The 17754-nt window shown below is 36.0% G+C and overlaps 3 protein-coding genes across 3 annotated transcripts; 1 reads left to right on the forward strand and 2 right to left on the reverse strand.

Moving 5' to 3' along the window:
- Window positions 1-1798: 1798 nt before the first annotated feature.
- Window positions 1799-3656, reverse strand: LOC113714854 (uncharacterized). Its single transcript, XM_027238973.2, has 3 exons — window positions 2838-3656; window positions 2264-2449; window positions 1799-2129 (listed from the first exon to the last, which is right to left on the reverse strand). The coding sequence occupies exons 1-3, from the start codon at window positions 3333-3335 to the stop codon at window positions 1842-1844; spliced, it is 972 nt and encodes a 323-aa protein (XP_027094774.1). The 5' UTR covers window positions 3336-3656; the 3' UTR covers window positions 1799-1841.
- Window positions 3657-8576: 4920 nt separating this feature from the next.
- Window positions 8577-12087, reverse strand: LOC113713820 (2-hydroxyisoflavanone dehydratase-like). The gene is made up of 3 exons (XM_027237606.2): window positions 11972-12087; window positions 9675-9723; window positions 8577-8940 (listed from the first exon to the last, which is right to left on the reverse strand). The coding sequence occupies exons 1-3, from the start codon at window positions 12085-12087 to the stop codon at window positions 8614-8616; spliced, it is 492 nt and encodes a 163-aa protein (XP_027093407.1). The 3' UTR covers window positions 8577-8613.
- On the forward strand, window positions 11723-14555 carry LOC113713818 (subtilisin-like protease SBT3). Its single transcript, XM_027237605.2, has one exon. The coding sequence runs from the start codon at window positions 12133-12135 to the stop codon at window positions 14452-14454; it is 2322 nt and encodes a 773-aa protein (XP_027093406.2). The 5' UTR covers window positions 11723-12132; the 3' UTR covers window positions 14455-14555.
- Window positions 14556-17754: the final 3199 nt, after the last annotated feature.

Raw genomic sequence — 17754 nt, forward strand, 5'->3', positions numbered from 1 at the left:
CCCAAGTATTTCCCATCAATTAATAGGTACAATTGGGATTTGTCTCATTTTAAACCCAATATCAAATTTCAGTACCCATCCCGCCCAAAGTCCCCATGGGCATGGGTAACCCATTGGGACTTGAGACAAATTGCCACCTCTACTTATATTCCAAAATACAGAAATTGACTAAACATTGGATAAAATAAAATAAAGAAGCCAGTCAATCAGGCCAATTCTCATGAGCCATACATGATGAATATGATGATCTAGCTGTTCTACCATCTACCGAGAACTTGTCAGTGGGGTGTAGAATTTAGCAATCAATAAGTTTGGAGAGTAATGGATTGGATGACGGAAGAGGAGGGAATATACATAACAAGTTTCGGATTGGAAACCTACATTTACGCTAAAGAAAAAAACAGAAAGAAAAAAAAAAGTTTGTTCCGTAGAGTAGTAACAAATTCTGCAGCTATTATGTACTACATCGTCACCATGTACCACGCTATCTTGCATCCTTATAAATTTTTTTACAGCTGATTCACAATCTGCACTTATTTTTCCTATTAAAACAATTTAACAATGTGCAATACTTCCTTAAACATACTAGTAGGATTTTTGCAGTGACTGTAGGTTCCATTATATTCAAATCTTTCGAAGACAGACAATGCTTTGATGGCTTCAATCATGGTTCAAAGAATCGGTCGAGTGCGACTCCTCACTGGAATGGAGCTCTCCGTTTTCATACAAAGACGAATTACTCTTAGATATATGAATCGTCGAAAATTAGGTCGAGTCACCGAAAATTCGATTGAGAAGTCTCCGGTAAGGATAAAAATGGCCGAATGACAACGAGTCGTTCTGAATCAACTCGAATCCAACCAAAAAAGTACATTTTACCGATTTTTTTGTTAATTTTTTTATTATTTTTGTTTAGCATATTTTTTATATTATTCACAATTTTTAAAATATTAAATATTTCAAAATTTACATTTCGTCAAAATCACGGTCGATATGTTGAAATCGATGTGAAACGGTCCGGATCGTGATCGTGACCACGACTTTGAGCCATGGCTTCAATTCCTAAGAAGTACTTGTAAAAAATGCTGAACGAAAATACCAAATATTTGCATTCGAACTACCACTTCAGAGAGAAAAACTCTTCCTAATAATAGCCTAATGGATAAGGAGGGCATTCGGCTTCTCAAAGTCAAAACACTTCATGAAAACCCCTTATAAATTGCTGCCACGGTAGAGTGGAGGGTCGGGTAAAGACTTCGAATTTAACTTTCGCACGCAAACACTACCAAATCTGTAATCAAGTCTTCTGACACAATCATCACAGTCCAGTCCAGCAAAACTCAATTATTAGCACACGCTTAAGCTGCAAAAATAACTTAATGGTTCTTATTTTATGAATATAATACTCCAGATAACTTAATGATTCTTATTTTATCAATACAGTAATATTCCAAGTAACCAAATGATTCTTACAAGTATTGTTCATTTTAATTCATAGCACTAACATTCCCTGTGAAAATAATTAATAGAACTGACAAATTGTGTTCCCATTTTTAGGCGGCGGAACTCGAGACAGTGATCAATGATTTCACGCGGTTCACGGCCAAAATCCAGCCTGTATTTCACGATTCACAGTTTCACGCTCCACGGGTAGGTACAATGGCAAAAAAACCCCAGAAAGTCATAAAACCGGTGCCAAGGAACCCATGCCAGTAGGCTTAGCTGTCCCTGTCTTCTCAATTCCTCATTCCTCAATCACCATTCTCTTCAATGACAAGAAACCGAAAAGAAAAAGAAAAGAAAGAACCAAGCATCCATTCCACATCATAAAGTCATAATCATCAATTGTATGTGCAATCGTTCTTTAATGGGATGGGGGCATTAAGTTTCTTGGGATCAAAGACGATCGAGCATTCGATTTTCTTATAGAACTTTGGCTTCACCAATTTGCCCAAAACGTAAGCTCTTGATCGCACCACAAAGTTCAACTTCAGTGGCACTGGCTGGCTGGTGGTCCCTGTTGGGGTGGTGCTCAAACTAGCTCCACTTCCATACAAAGGAATCTTGTTCCCGATCACTGATACAGTTACAGTTCTCTGACTCTTTCTCGATTGATAAAAATTCTTCATCTGCAACAAAATCCAATTTCGCAAAATCAACAAGAATGTGACAAGCTCTCTATTCTAGTAGTAACTATAAATTAAAGATTGGGAGTTCTTTCCTAATAAACAAAAATAATTTTTTTTTTTTTGGCGTGACTTACTGTTCCGGATCCAACGGTGAGGTCAAAGTATGATAAATCAACAGGGGTTGAGGTAGCATGCACACCAAAAAATGTAGCAGTATTTCGGAAATTGAATTTTAAGGTAGAGTTGATGGAGATCATATCAGTAGATACTCCCGTACCATCCGAACCAGCTTGAATCGCAAATCTCTCAAATGTAAGGCTCTGTGCAGACAACAGAGAACACAATTTAGGTAAATCCACGCTAATTCAGAAGACATTTTTTTTTTAAAAGAAAAACACACACATATAGGCAAATCCACACGAAATTATGCAAGAATTGCGTATTCATATGGCAATTCAACAAGAACCCACATAATAATTCACACCAAATTGCAAATTGAGACCAAATTTAGCCGTAATTCAATTATCAACCAGTACTTTCGTACATTTTTCTATGCGTACACTGACGAATAAAGTGTGGTTAAGCAAAGCGAAAGAAAACACTTTTGCCAACTCAATCCCTTGTAGCAAAATTTCAGCTAAAATTGATGATCAGTTCAAAATTTGGAATTTCAAATAAGGAAAGCGAATGAAACGAAACTGAACTAACCTTCATGGTGATCTTGGGCTTCTGAGGTCTACTAGCACCCCACAAGATGAGTGAAAAGAGAGAAAAAAGCAGGAAAAAACCCACAACGAAGGCGAGAAAATAGCACCGCCTGGGAAGGGGCTTTCGTGACTCTTGGTCTTCAAGCAATCCTTCCTCCTCAATCACGTCACACTCTTTCCATGGTTTTTGGCCCTTATGGCCAGGGTGTCTATTCCCACCCGATCCGCCGTCGTTTGGGTTGATCTTCCTGGATCCAGGCTTGAGGGAGCCGGAGAAGCGGCTGGTAGACGACTCCCTAGAGTGACGGCCGACGGAGGAGTGAGAGTGAGGTGGCGAGCCAGCCGGACTAAGAATGGGAGTCGAGTGAAACGACGTCGTGGTCTTCTCGCCATCGTGAGAGTCACGAGATGGGCTCTGGACGTAGTAAACCGGACGCCTTGCGTGGTCTGGCGAAGATGGTGCTAAGCTTGTAACCTCTGAGTCTGTTTTTGCGTGCATTTTGATTCCTATTTTCTGTTTTGCTGCAATTGGGAATTTTTTTTTTTCAGCTCTTTACTTCCCAAGTCCCAACCCAAAAGTAAAGGCTAAAGAAGGAAGGAAGGAAGGATCGCACTAGTACTTGATTAAAAGAGGTGCGGGTTGTTCTTTTAGCAGTCGACCAACAGAAGTGGAAGGGATGATGGGGTTTAAGTGGGATTTTGTTCTTTTCTTTTTTCTTATTTAAACTTGGGGATTTTGCATATAATATTAGATTATATGCCAAAAGGGGGATTTAAAAAAAAAAGAGAGAGAGAGAGAGAGATGAAATAATCGTGGGATAATTGTGAGAGTGGTGTTAGGGATACAAAAAGAGTGAGAGAGGCGGTGGAAGGGAAAGTGGGTAGTGAAACCGAGTAGGAATATGATGGGCTGTCAGAGGGGCGGAATGGGTTGGGAGACCGAAAGGGGAATCTTGGAAGGTCGAGAGACAGCTTTGCGTTACAGTTGGCAACTTTCACTTCTGGAGTCTACCGAGCAAATTAGTAGCGTGTTTTGCATTAAACCGCCAAATTAGTGTAATAGCATTGTTTAATTTAAACAACCAATAGCAAACTAGAGTACTAACTAGACATGTAAATTATCGTACAATTCTCAGCAGAAGACATTATTATTATTAAATATTAAGATATATTGGGGGGAGTTATACCATGGATTAAGATATATTAATAAAAAAACCTAACCCATATCCTTTGTCCAAAAGAAGTGGGAAATGCCAGTTTCGGTTTTCATTGTTTGATACTTGTGCAATTTTGGTTTTTTAAAGCTTTAGCAAAAATAAATATGGTCCTCAATGTTTGGTACGTTGTGCAATTTTATTCCTTAAAGTCTCGTCAAGAACAAAGTCAGTTCCTAATGTTACCAATTTGAAATAGATTTAGAATAACTGACGGATTTCACAAGTATTGATGGAACTATTCGCGTGCAATCACACACGTTTATTGAATTAAATTTCTTAAGAATGAAGTTAAGTAGCGGATAATTTTGAACAATAAAAATAATTCACGTGATGGGACATCAATATCTAATTAACTAGGAAACCAAAAGAAAGAAAAATTCATGTGTATGAAAAAAAATTAAGTATTACGATTTTTTGCTTGGGGGTAATAGGGATCTGAATCAATGAGCCGAGTGCTTCAATTAGTTTTAGTTTTTTAGACAAAAAATTTTCCCCTTTTACTAGTTAATTAGTTAGCACGTGAGTTATTAGTTCTTCTTGTTTAAAATTAGTACTATTTTGCTTCTTTATTTTGAAATGTAATTTAATGGACATATGACTAGAGGTGACTAAATCCGTTAGTAATTGGAAAAATTCTTTAAATGTTATGAATCTATTTTAAATTGGAAATTTGATTTGCTCTTGTCAAAATTTTAGCGACTAAAACAACACACGTACTAAACATTGAGAACCAGATTTGTTTTTGTCAAAATTTTAAGGACTAAAACTACACAATGGCTAAATAATGGAGACCCCAAAAGAAAATGTATAATAGGGTGTTCTCATTTTTTTTTTTTTGGTTTGCATCGAATTTCCAACTCTCTCTCTCTCTCGCTCGGACACACACAAATGAGTAGATTATTGGAGTTTGATGTCAAATTAAGTGTGAATGATAAACACTCTTATGTTATTGAATAATGTGGCTTCCTTTTTTTTTTTCTGGGTTTTTCCCTTCTCTTTTTGGAACTTGATTAATACAGAGGCGGAAGAGCGATTTACTCAAGTGGGATCCACAGAAAACATGTGAAACCATGTGGAAGGCTGCCTTATGGATCAAATCTTTCCGCCACAATGCTTTAATTTTTCTTCTGTCCAAGGCAATTTAGATGCTTCCACTGTTTTTAAGTCGTGGTGACTAGCTTTCTCATTTTTATCTTGTCATCTTAGCAGCTCAATTTCTTTATTAGTCAAATTATACCTCAATTTTCTTCCGACCTTAGGAAGAACAGAGGAAGAGATCACTAATACTCAATTTACATGATACTACTATTCTTTAGTATCCCTTTTTTTTTCAACAAACTACTATTCTTTAGTATCTGATTAGTATCTAATTATCTAAGGATGAACAAATTTGGTGGCGAACCTATTAGAATTTAAGAAATGATGCCCATAAATTGCTGGTATTTTATTTATTTATTTATTTTGTATTGTATCATGGAGATTAGAAACCAAAATTTCAAGAAATTATGAATCTTCACTCTTTTCTTTTTGAACACAATGGGAGTTTCATTACCAATTTGAGTTGACTTTTAACTTGTAGCTTTGTAGATTTTACTCCTAGAAAAAAAATCAAAATTTAAATGCATATTGGGAGGATATATGTTAGAATGGATATTATATTATAGTCACACTAGTTTCACTTTAACTAATAATGTAAGAGTAAATCTTATATACACTGACAGTGTATACACTATCACCATTGAATCTATGACATTTGTGCAAAAGTTGAATTTTAAATTCAAATTTTGCATATTTGTCATTCATCCAACGCTGACTGACAGTGTATACACTGTCAGTGTAGAAAAGATTAATCCATAATGTAGACATATCACGTAATGTCCAGCACTTTGGCTTAGTAAATGGCATTTTATAGGAATAATATATTTGTTTATCAGAAGACAGTAGTGAAATTACAAATTATGGAGATCTCAAGCTTAATGATTTTCTAACTTTTTATGGGTTTATATTTCATGTCATAGAATACTAGTTTATATTTCATCCCTTTTGACAAGGCTACCTAGGGTAAACTGAAAGCACAATATTATTTTTTGCAAATATGTTTCAAGAACAAAATGCATCTTGGATATACTTAGACAAGCCTTCAAATGTAGATAAACTAAGATTATCTGCTGCGTTCAGTAACAAAACTTTTGGTAGATAATCGAGTCGGTTATGCATAGCGCTCAAATTTTTTTTAAAAATTATAATGAACTCAAATCCTCAAGCAAAAATGCAGGTAAAATTTGGATTGTTTGTGATGCAAATCAAGCTTTTATTCATACAGGAACATAATCTGACAAATATCATGTGAGTGGTTATGTTAAAGGTTGGAATAAAGGAAAACAATTGACTAGTAACTCTTCATTTAAGGCTGGATTGGAATGCAAGATCCCACTTTGCTTATCCTCCAATGCATTCCAATAAGAATATTTAATGTTCTAAAGTGATATAAATTTTAGTATTACTTTTCTTATTTAATCTAGGAGCTTTAGGAGAGGAGTGGCGATAGAGCTTCAACATTTGTGATTAGGTAAGATGGTAGGAAAAGAAGCAAAAAGTCTTGCGAGGGAAAAAAAAATGGTAATCTAGTTACTGCAATCTATGCAAGTTGCGAAGACAATTTTGTGCATAAGAATAGTAGAATATGAAGATTTAGGATATCTTCTTATCAAAGCAAAACATTTTTTTTGGCAAAATAAATCGTATAATATTTTCGTAAACTGTACTCAATCTCATCTCATCAATTCCAATTCAAACAACTAACGCTATCAATTGCAGAAATTAATGCGTTCTACTGACCAGTTTTGTTTCAACCAAAAATGGGAAAGCAATCAGTATTTAACTTCACAACTCGTTGTGATTAGATGTTAGAAGATGGTTTAGCATTTTCTTGGTTAACATGAGATATTGACAAGAGAAGGTTCAAGATTTAAGCTGAGGTTAGTATTCCGTTTTATGGTACAATACTAGGGAGGAGTGCTCGCGCATTGCACACGGGTGTTTGATGCCTGTGATTAAACGAGAATTTTTAGTAGTTCAAGCGAATATCAAAAAATTCATGCACATTGAGTAACAATATCTAATGTGTACTGGGAGATGGAGAAGAAAATTATGATGCTATCTTGCTCAGTTCATATGTTTTGAAACAAACACTTGTATATGAGTTTTTCATTAACAAGACTAATGAACTTCAAAGAAATACACAAACGATTCAGAGAATGAATAAACAAAATGATTATCCACTTAAACATCTACACAACATTCTTCTTGATGAAAGTAGCCAACTTTTTCAACAACAACAAAGCATTCTCTCCCCCTTGAAAAAAACAAATTGAAGACGTGATCTTCCCCTGCAACCTTCACAACCTCCACATCTCCACCCTACTCACTCTTCTCTAATGCCTCTTTATAAAGCCATCCCCTGTCTTTCAAAATATCCTTTTCAGCAACATAAATCAGCACCCTCTTGCAGCCTAGCCTCGAAAGGTTTGGTTCCATTACAGGATTCAGTAATGGATCATCAACCTCGTAGATTTTGGATGAACATAATGCTAGATGCCCTCAATATAGGTCTTCGCTTGTAATTTCATTAACTCAATACTAATTGGCAATTTCCCAAAAAAATAAGGACAATGGAGAAAAATCGAATCAAGATTGAAGCCGTCCAATATCTCCAGCCCAACCCTTAACGCCATGTTATATGTATGGGTGGCAATGGGGCGGGGGACACCTCCCCCAACCCCCACTCCGTTGCATTTTAATTCCCCCCGTCCCCGCCCCGCCTCCCCCCGCTTTCCCCGCGGGGCTAAAAAAATTTTATTATATAATTTTATTATAATTAAATTTGAGCAAATAATCAAATACTAAAATATCAACACATCACCAAATTATTATTCATTGTAACTTCATAATTGAAACTCATAAAAATAATTAAACAAAGGTTATTTGAATACAATTTAATATGATAAAACAAATATAACTAAAATAATCAAGTTTTCACTTTTGATACAAATACAATCACTAAATTATTATTGTATTTTTTTTAGAAAAAAAAGTGTTATTGTATTAAGTGGTTAGGAATTTAATATAAATGTATTAATAAATTTAATATAAATAATTAATATTTTTTATTAATAGACATGTATAATTAGTAGTATAATTGATAATATCATTATATATATATAATTATGTACATATATATATTTTTCAAACGGGTGGCGGGGTATACCCTGCCCCCGCCCCGTTTCTAAATCGGGGGAAAAAATTCCGCCCCGCCCCCGCCGCACCCCCGCCCCCGTTGCCATCCGTAGTTATATGCTAAGTTGCCACCAGCACCGTCCCTACCAAAAAACACCCTATCAAAGTCAACATAATCCCTGAGCCATACCTCAGGACCCTTGCCATTCGAATGAAAGGCAACCCATTTGACTGCAATCTAAGAATCTTCACAAGTAGTAGGTAGAGGGTGTTCAGGGGCGAGTCGATAGTTAATTGAAACTGTTATAACACCAATCTCTGCAACTACTGTATTAAGGTGCACATGATATGTAGGAGAGAAGGCATATTCAACCAAAAGCCCCCACCATGGAAATAGACCAGAAGAGGAAGCTTTGTATCGGGCAGGTAAAGCCTAGCAGATATGTCTAGTTCTAGTGATATTTGGACATCTTTAGACTCAACTCCAGTTTCGGGATCCACTGATGCAGCTACAATATCTTTGCCTACTATACTTTCAACCCGACTGTCCGTGTATACTCGGATCGTGGGAGAGAAGTCATGGAGTATCTCAGTTGAGTTTGTACCCATTGTTGAAGTCGAAGGTGAAGAATGGAGAGAGCACTTCTGAGGCTTCAGGAATCAGAATAAAAATAAGCAAATATGATGAAATGCTTTTGCAATCGTAACTACAACTATAGAAAATCAAGGTGGTTGGGTAGACATTAGTTATTTGGCATATTAATGAGAGTTTTACATAGTTATGGCAAGCATATTCTAGATTGGAGAATTGCAGAGACATTCACGCAATTTCTTATGTTTAGATCGTAGCAATTTACTTTTCAAGTCATTTAATTTTTCCTTTCTTCAGATTATTGTTTAGCTTATGTCTCATGGATTACAAGTAATTTCATTAGCTATATGTCTGTTCTTGGGGTTAAAATTCAAAATTACACTCATTCTTGTCCTGTGTAAGGTTTTCTTTTGCATCATTTTGGTTCATTTTCTGATAACAAAACACTCATTCTTTTTTGTTTCTCATCTTTTTTGTTTCTTTTAGGTTCATCTATTTAGCTTTTCGCAGAAATTTTAATTTTGTTTATCCGTATAAGAAAGCATTTGTACTTGTATAATAAGCTCTCATTGAAACTCAAATCAATTTAGTCATTTTCATATGTGTTTATTTTATAAATTTATCAGTGGCTAAACAATTGAAACTCAAATCAGCAAGAAACCATGTAACCTATCAATTCACAATGCTTCACAATCAAATTACTATAAAAATGGATTCTGTATATGAATCACTTACTCCATGCAGTAGAAAACACATCATAACTGAATTAATAAAGATAATTTTTCCAACTTACCTTATTCCAGATATCCTCCGGAAAGCTTTTTCTTGCAGTTGCTTCAAACCTATCACATCATAAGCACACTGTCAAATTATACAAGCTAATCAAATTTGTGCGAAAATCATAATATTATAGCTAAATTACACAACCAAAGTTTCAAATTTTACGATGGATGCAGACACCTGACGTTACACACCATAAGAACCACCCACATAAACGATAAAATTAAGAAACAAAACTCATCTCAAGCTGAACCATCACGAATAGTTTCGACTGAAGACCATTCTGGAATGTTGAGTATAAAGGCAGCAAAAATAGCTCAATCCCAAAAGTCAAATTTTTTTTTTTTTGAAGAATGTGAAGAAGGAGGCATTGAAACAAACATAACTGATGCTCAAGCATAAAGTCATTAACATACCCACGCTTTTTGTCAGTTCAATTCAGATGTAAATGGCAAAGACAATTGATTATGCTTCAAGCAATTGAATATGTTAGTTAATAGCAATGTGTATTCATTTCATTTGCACAACAAAAACTACAATTCAAGTAAATGAGTCTATAAAACCATTTCAATAATTATACCAACACATAAGAACACATAAGCTTATATGAGTTATACCCGATGCAAAAACGATTACAAAATAATTTCATATTCCAAAAATACCCAAATGTCTCCATAAATAAAAGCTTTAAATGTACAAACATTTGGACATTTCTATAAACATATCCAAAGACATGCTACCATCAGTTGTACCAAAAGTTTTAAAAAAACTCCACATCATTTCACATTCCCAAAATGCCTCTATCCATGCGGTTGAAATTCAAAACCCTTCTTTGACCACAATTCATTCTTATATAGTATAAAAAAATATTCAGTAGATGTCTCAAAATGAGTGACTTCGACAGGTTTGGACAGGTCATAATTGGGTAATGGGTATAAATAGGTACTTAGACAGGTTTGGAAGGGTCATAATTAGATAATGGGGTATAAATGGGAAGGGTCATAATTAGATAATGGGGTATAAATGGTACCCATTTATACCCAATTAATAAATGGGTATGGGTATACTTATTTACCCATTTATGAGTCATTTTAAATTTTACTCATTGTTTTTCCTATTTTTTCACACATAGTTTAACAAAAAATAACGGTATTTTATTGTCATTAGATTGGTAAGAAATTTAAATTTATTTGTTTAACACTTATTAAAAGTTGAGTTTAAATGTATTATTTTTTTTAAATTGGTATAAATGGGTAAGTCGAATCAACCCACTACCTATTAATGGATTTAGTTGGCTATCCATTTAGACCCATTTAAAATTAATGGATTGGTTTGGACGGGTTATTGATGGCAGGTTTGAGCCTTCTTATGGTTATGGCAGAACCTGTACTAATTACCAAAAGAACTTTTACTAGCTTGCTATGCCATTTTTTCATTTTCTTCTTTATTAATTGCTAAGTGGAAAATGGTTTCTCTAGTTTGGTAGAAAAGATCCAGATAAACACATATGGGAAAATTAACCAGATTAGAACATATTACCATTATCTTTGACCAGACACCCTCATTAATATAACTGTAGTAGAGAAGACAAATAAAGTTATTACCAAAAAGAGGAGAAGGCAAAACCACCTCCCAAAAAAAAAAAATCAGTTTTGGAAAGAAGAATTCAGTAAAAACAGTAATAAGCTGTCATGGACAAAGCACTATTGGTTTTACAAAGAGAAGATCAAACGTGCATCTTGCTTTGGAAAGCATATTTTTGCACCACTGATTTGCTTTTGATTGCCGTTACGGATTGTAGCTTTAACGGTTTATGAAGTGGCTTTAGCAAATTAAAGTGGTGTTGAAATCTCGATGAAGATGAAAACACATCGTCCAACTGGAAAGTTTTCTATCCATCGACTATAAATCATGCAAACTGATAAATGGAGCTAAGAGCCTAAGAGACAACAATACAAAATCAACCCCATTTTCCAGCCGCATGATGAATCATAAAACTAGCAAAAACTCTGATTTCACAAGAAAGTAATTTGATTCTCCAGACAAATAGAGCATTTAATTTTGAATCGCACCCGAGTTCAAGAGGCCTATCCAACACAGTTTATATATGGTACTGACAACACGTACATCCCATGATTATACGCATTCCGCAAGAGCCTTTTTCATCAAAACTAAGCGGAAAGTTTTACCATGGTGCGAAAACTCTGTTAGCAGATACTATAAATTTTGTCTTTTCAATTCTAAACCAACTACACCATATATATCAGTAAGAAAGAAAGAAACAAATCAGGACTCTGGAATTTCCCTTACTTGTTACTCTCTACTATCTTCCTCAGTCTTCCCTTCTGTGTAACCACTACCTTCCTTGATGCTTCCCTTATTTGTAACCACGGATTCCATCTGAATTTCTCATCATCAGCCTGCATATTAGTCCATTAAAGAAGCTTATATCAAAGATCATTAATAAGCAAATGGAACCTATTAAAGTCTACCTTCTCCAGCTGTTTACTCTTTTCTTAGCTGTTGCAGTCCTTAGTTCTGCTACGGCATTAGAGTCGGCAGAAAGATCTTCTTTTATCATCCACATGGATCATTCGCTCATGCCCCTGGTTTTTTCTAACCAGGAGCAATGGTATTTGAACGCCATGAGCAATCTCAAGTCAATGAACCACCCCAATCCACACCGTCACCAGAGCCAACCAAAACTTCTTTACACATATCGCCATGCAATTCACGGGTTCAGTGCGATGTTATCAACAAATGAATTGGAATATCTGAAGAAATTGCCTGGTTTTTTGTCAGCCTATAAGGACAAGGTTGGCACTCTTGATACTACCTACACATACAAATTCCTTCAGCTAAATCATGCGGATGGACTATGGCCAGCTTCTGACTTTGGCAATGATGTAATAGTAGGAGTTATTGACACAGGAGTTTGGCCGGAGAGTCCCAGCTATAGAGATGGCGGAATGCCAAAAGTTCCATCTAGGTGGAAGGGGAGATGCGCTGGGGGAGATTCAGAAGACTTCAATTCTTCCTTGTGCAACAAGAAGCTAATTGGAGTCCGTTATTTTTACCAAGGAATCTTGGCAGCCAATGGTGGGAACGGTGAACAAAACAAGTTCACCGCAAGAGACGGGAAGGGACATGGCACACACATCTCATCAATTATTGCTGGAAACTATGTCAAACAAGCTTCATTTTTCGGATATGGCACAGGTACAGCAAGGGGGATTGCGCCAAAAGCTAGATTGGCGATATACAAGGTATCTTGGGAGGAACAAGATCCTTATGAATCTGATGTTGTTGCTGGCATTGATCAAGCACTGGCTGATGGGGTTGATATAATCTCTCTGTCTTTAGGTTTCAGCGGTGCCAGTCTATATGAAGATCCAGTTGCGATTGCTTCCTTTAGTGCAATGCAACAGAATGTATTCGTCTCATGTTCAGCTGGGAATGATGGTGAATTTGGCATTGGAAGTTTACATAATGGAATTCCATGGAGCTTGACAGTAGCAGCAAGCTCCACAGATCGTAGATTCTGTGGAACTTTGTGTTTAGGGAATGGGGTTAACCTTAATGGTTGGACCCTTTTTCCAGCAAGAGCAGTCATTAAAGACTCACCCCTAATTTATAACAAATCCATTTCAGCTTGCTTCCCTGTTGAGTTGCTTGACAAACTTTCTGGTGGAATAGTCATTTGCAATGTGTCTAAATTCAGCGCCTTCTTGGCTCAGATGTCCTCCGTGTCCAAATCCAGAGTAAAGGCTGCAATATTTGTCTCCTCAGATCCTCAAATATTTGAAGAAGCTTCATTTGAGTATCCTGGGGTTGTGATCAGCCCTTCTGATGCAGCACAAGTCATTAAGTATGCATTAACTAGTTATCAACCATCTGCTAGTATCCAGTTCCAAAAGACTTGCTTGCACTCAAAGCGTGCCCCAGGCGTTGCTTCATATAGCTCACGAGGTCCAGCTCCTAGCTTTCCGCAAATCCTGAAGCCAGATTTGATGGCGCCGGGAACACAAGTGCTAGCAGCCTGGAACCCAACTAAACCAGTGGCCAGCATCGGTTTCAACATCCAATTGTCTAGTGATTTCAATCTCGCTTCTGGTACATCCATGGCTTGTCCTCACGTTTCTGGTGTTGCCGCACTTCTTAAAGGTGCACATCCTGAATGGAGTCCAGCAGCTATTCGATCTGCCATGGTAACCACAGCAAACCCCCTTGACAACACTGGAAATCCTATCCAAGATATTGGCTTCAACAATACAATTGCCACCCCTTTATCCATGGGCGCAGGAGAAGTCAGTCCCAATAGTGCACTCAATCCGGGTCTCATATATAACGCAACAACAGAAGATTACATAAACCTTCTGTGCTCAACAAATTATACTTGGAAACAAATCAAAATAATCACAAGATCCAACTACAGTTGCTCAAATGCATCTTCTGATATGAACTATCCATCATTCATTGCTCTGTACAACAATACGACTAAGAATGTCTTGAAGCAAAGATTTCAAAGGACAGTCACAAATGTTGGAAATGGGGCAGCAATCTACAAGGCTCAAGTGACAGCACCAAAGGGCTCAGCGGTGACTGTCTACCCAGAGATATTGGTGTTTGGGAAAAAATATGAGGAGCAGAGCTATGTTCTGACAATACAGTATAATGCTAATCAAAATAAGACAATCACATTTGGTTCAATCGTTTGGGTAGAGGTTGATGGCAAGCATATTGTGCGGAGCCCTATAGCCGTTGCACCAATGATTGAAGTATGTTGTGGTTAAGCATCCTTTGTTGTAGTCTATGTTCATTATATTTAAATATGATTTATGTCATATTTATTGCTTTGGAAAGAAAAATTGCTATAAAATCTCTTTATTCTTAAGTTACAGTTTCACAGCATTCTCTTCGCAGCCCATTTCCACGGCAACTTCAAATTTCACCTTTGATCTTCTTGCAATCTTTTGCGTTTCTTTTCTTTCTCACTTAGATCAACATGGGTGCAACATTTTAATTTCGATATTTCAATCTTTTATTGTGCCTTCTAATATTCCAAAACAAGAAAAAGATACTTCAAGTTCAAAAATTCTAACTATTTTCAACTTTATGGTGCCTTCGCGTCTAGTTGGATCGTGGGCAATTCTTCCCTACAAGGAGCATGAACCACAATTGTGCCGAACTATAAAGCTATTACCAGACTGGAAGGATTGGTGCAACAACAATTGGATTAGAAAGCTATTGCCAGGCTGAAATGGCAAGCATAACAGTCTCCTTCAGTGCTAATATTTCCGAACAAAAAAGCAAAGAAAATTTTAGAGAACGACCTTTTTCCACATCTAAAATTATAATGTCCTAGCTTTTATAGGATTGGTCTTATCATTAAACTTATATCTGGATAACTCTTTCGCATCAAAGAAATGTTATTTGAAAGAGATTTTGAGTGTCCAGAATATTTGCAAACAGAAATGGTCAAGGTAAGATTAAAATAACGAGCAAGTGACCATTTCTGCTGTTGATAACGTTAGTTGTTTCGATTGGTTTGATGGGATATGATCGAGAACAATTTACGATTTATGTCCTTTTTATTGCTGTGGAAAGGAATTAGCCAAAAAGGAATTCCGTTGTCAGTGAGGAATCGATATAAATCTTCATATTCTTCTACCCTGTCTGCACAAAAGTCTCTACGCAAGCCACATCTTTGCGTGGACGCAACTTATATTTACCATATCTTTACTTGTGGACGCAACTTATGTTTACCATTTCTATACTAATTCCTTTTTGTTTCTTTTCTTTCCATCTTACCTCAGCATGTATCGTATCGTGCTTGAAGCTTTATTGACACTATTCTCATAAAATTCCTAGATTGAATTACAAAAGTACTTTATTTTATAAAACTTTAGAACGTTAAATTGTCTTAGTGGACAGTTGACCTCTTTCACCTGTTATGATAGACTCGTGAGCATGGAAGTTTATGGTCTCAAAAAATTATTTGTTACGTATGTATTGTTTTAGGAGTGCAAATGAGCTTGAATAAGTAACTCGTGAGTTTATTCAATCAAAGTTCGAGCTCAAATTCACGTTGATCGAATTCAAAATCAAGTTCGAACGATTCGAACTACTTGATTGAACTCGACTCATCAAGTTTCACATATATATGTTTTTATTAATTTTTTATTTATTAATATAAAATATCTATTTTATTTTTTATTTAAAATTATATAAAATATAAATTTATTTATTTTTTTAAATTTTGATTAGGCTCGATTAAACTCAATTGAGTTTGAATTAAGTTCAATTGGGCTCGATCAGCACCAGTTTGAATAATGCAAAACAAAATTGAGTGCGAATTTAAACTCGACTTTCAAGAGCTCGAGTTTGAATCCAAGTTTTTTTTACTCAAGTTGAGTTCGAGTAATGTCTTACTCGATCTCAATTCGACTCGATTGCACGCATCAGAGAGAGCCAACAGTCCCTCAAATTAATATGGGCTAATCTATTCAAATATATGTTTGTGCCTACTAGCCATTTGACAAACCCTCGATCAAGACAATCAACCAACGTCAAATGTGCGGGCTTTGGGTTTTGTCATTACCACTATTCAAATTGACCCACGAAACCCAACAATTTTGCATATATTGTAGGATTGAGGCATTTCATAAACCCCATAAAAAGCAACCCAACAAAAGAAAGAAGTACTATAATACATTTGAAATATGGCGAGACAGGAAAAAAAACGACAAAATACAGAAGCAACCAAAAAAAAAAGTTATAGTTGTCCAATGTTCGGGTCTTCCTTCAGTAGGATTTAATAGGAGGGCAGATCATGTAGGTTTTAAAGCAATCTCCAGCTGCAAAGTTAGAAACGCCTCAAAACCACAGCAAATTTCTTTAAACTGCAGACCTAAAAGGGCTACAACAACGAAAAAGCATCCAAATATTGAGCATATTATTATTAGGAGGGCAGAGATGCTTGGAATGTATATGCGACCAAGTCAAGTCATACTTATTCATGCAGATAATTGTGAAACAAACAGATACAACTAATGAAAGTTGTTATGTCATATTTATTCCTTAGCAAAGAAAAATTGCTATAAAATCTCCACATTCTTCAGTTACGTTTTCACATCATTCTCTTCGCAACTCATGTCCATGGCAACTGCAAACTTGGCCTGGGTTCTTCTTTCAATCTGTCGTGTTTCTTTTCTTTCTCACTCTAATCAACATAGATGTAATGTAAGTAAGATCTGCAAATGCGTCATTAGATGTTACATACATACATATAAATATAAATATAAATATATATATATATATATATTATTTAGGCAGCTTAATTTATCATGATATATTCCTAAATTAAACGAAAAAATTACTTGGAGTTTTTAAATTAACGTCACATTTTGTTTTAACTTGATTACATTAATAGTGGCACATTACTTTGGCAATAACCATCTCTTTTATCCTCTCTTCCAAAAAAATGAACCTTTTATATATCATTAGGTGTGACAAATTATACATAATACATGAGCTTCGCTTCCCGGCAAACAAGCCTCGTAGCAGGAATGAGTTTGGTGACCCAAGAAACGGATGCGATCCACGGGATCGAGGTTGATGGTGTGCTCGATTGATGCTGCTGTGGCAAAACCTGTTATAAGGATGCTGGGGAATGCATTAAGGCTTGCTTTGATGTCCTTTGGCATTACCATGTCTAAAGATGCTAACATTCTTGGATCCGTTTGGAAGGCGTGTTTTTTGAGTGTTTGAAAATTATTTCTTGTTGCAACGATCGATTTGATGCCCGTAATAATATGAAAAATGAGTAACTCTTCTTCTTACCTTCGACACATCGTTAAGAAGTCCTAGAAATGATTTCGAATATATTGAGATAATAAAATTTGTCACCTGAATTCGGAGATCAGCAGTCTCCCTCCCAACATTATTGATTATTGTGCACTGAAATATTTAAATATTACGCCTACAACACCAGTTTGCCAAACCCAAATATAAAATGTATTTTTTTTTTTTTTTTTGTCGACACTGAGGTGTCCGGGTCAAGACCCGAAGGCGGCCCGACTAATCCCCAGCGG

This window comes from Coffea arabica, chromosome 10c (assembly GCF_036785885.1).
Source record: "Coffea arabica cultivar ET-39 chromosome 10c, Coffea Arabica ET-39 HiFi, whole genome shotgun sequence".
NCBI lineage: Eukaryota > Viridiplantae > Streptophyta > Magnoliopsida > Gentianales > Rubiaceae > Coffea > Coffea arabica.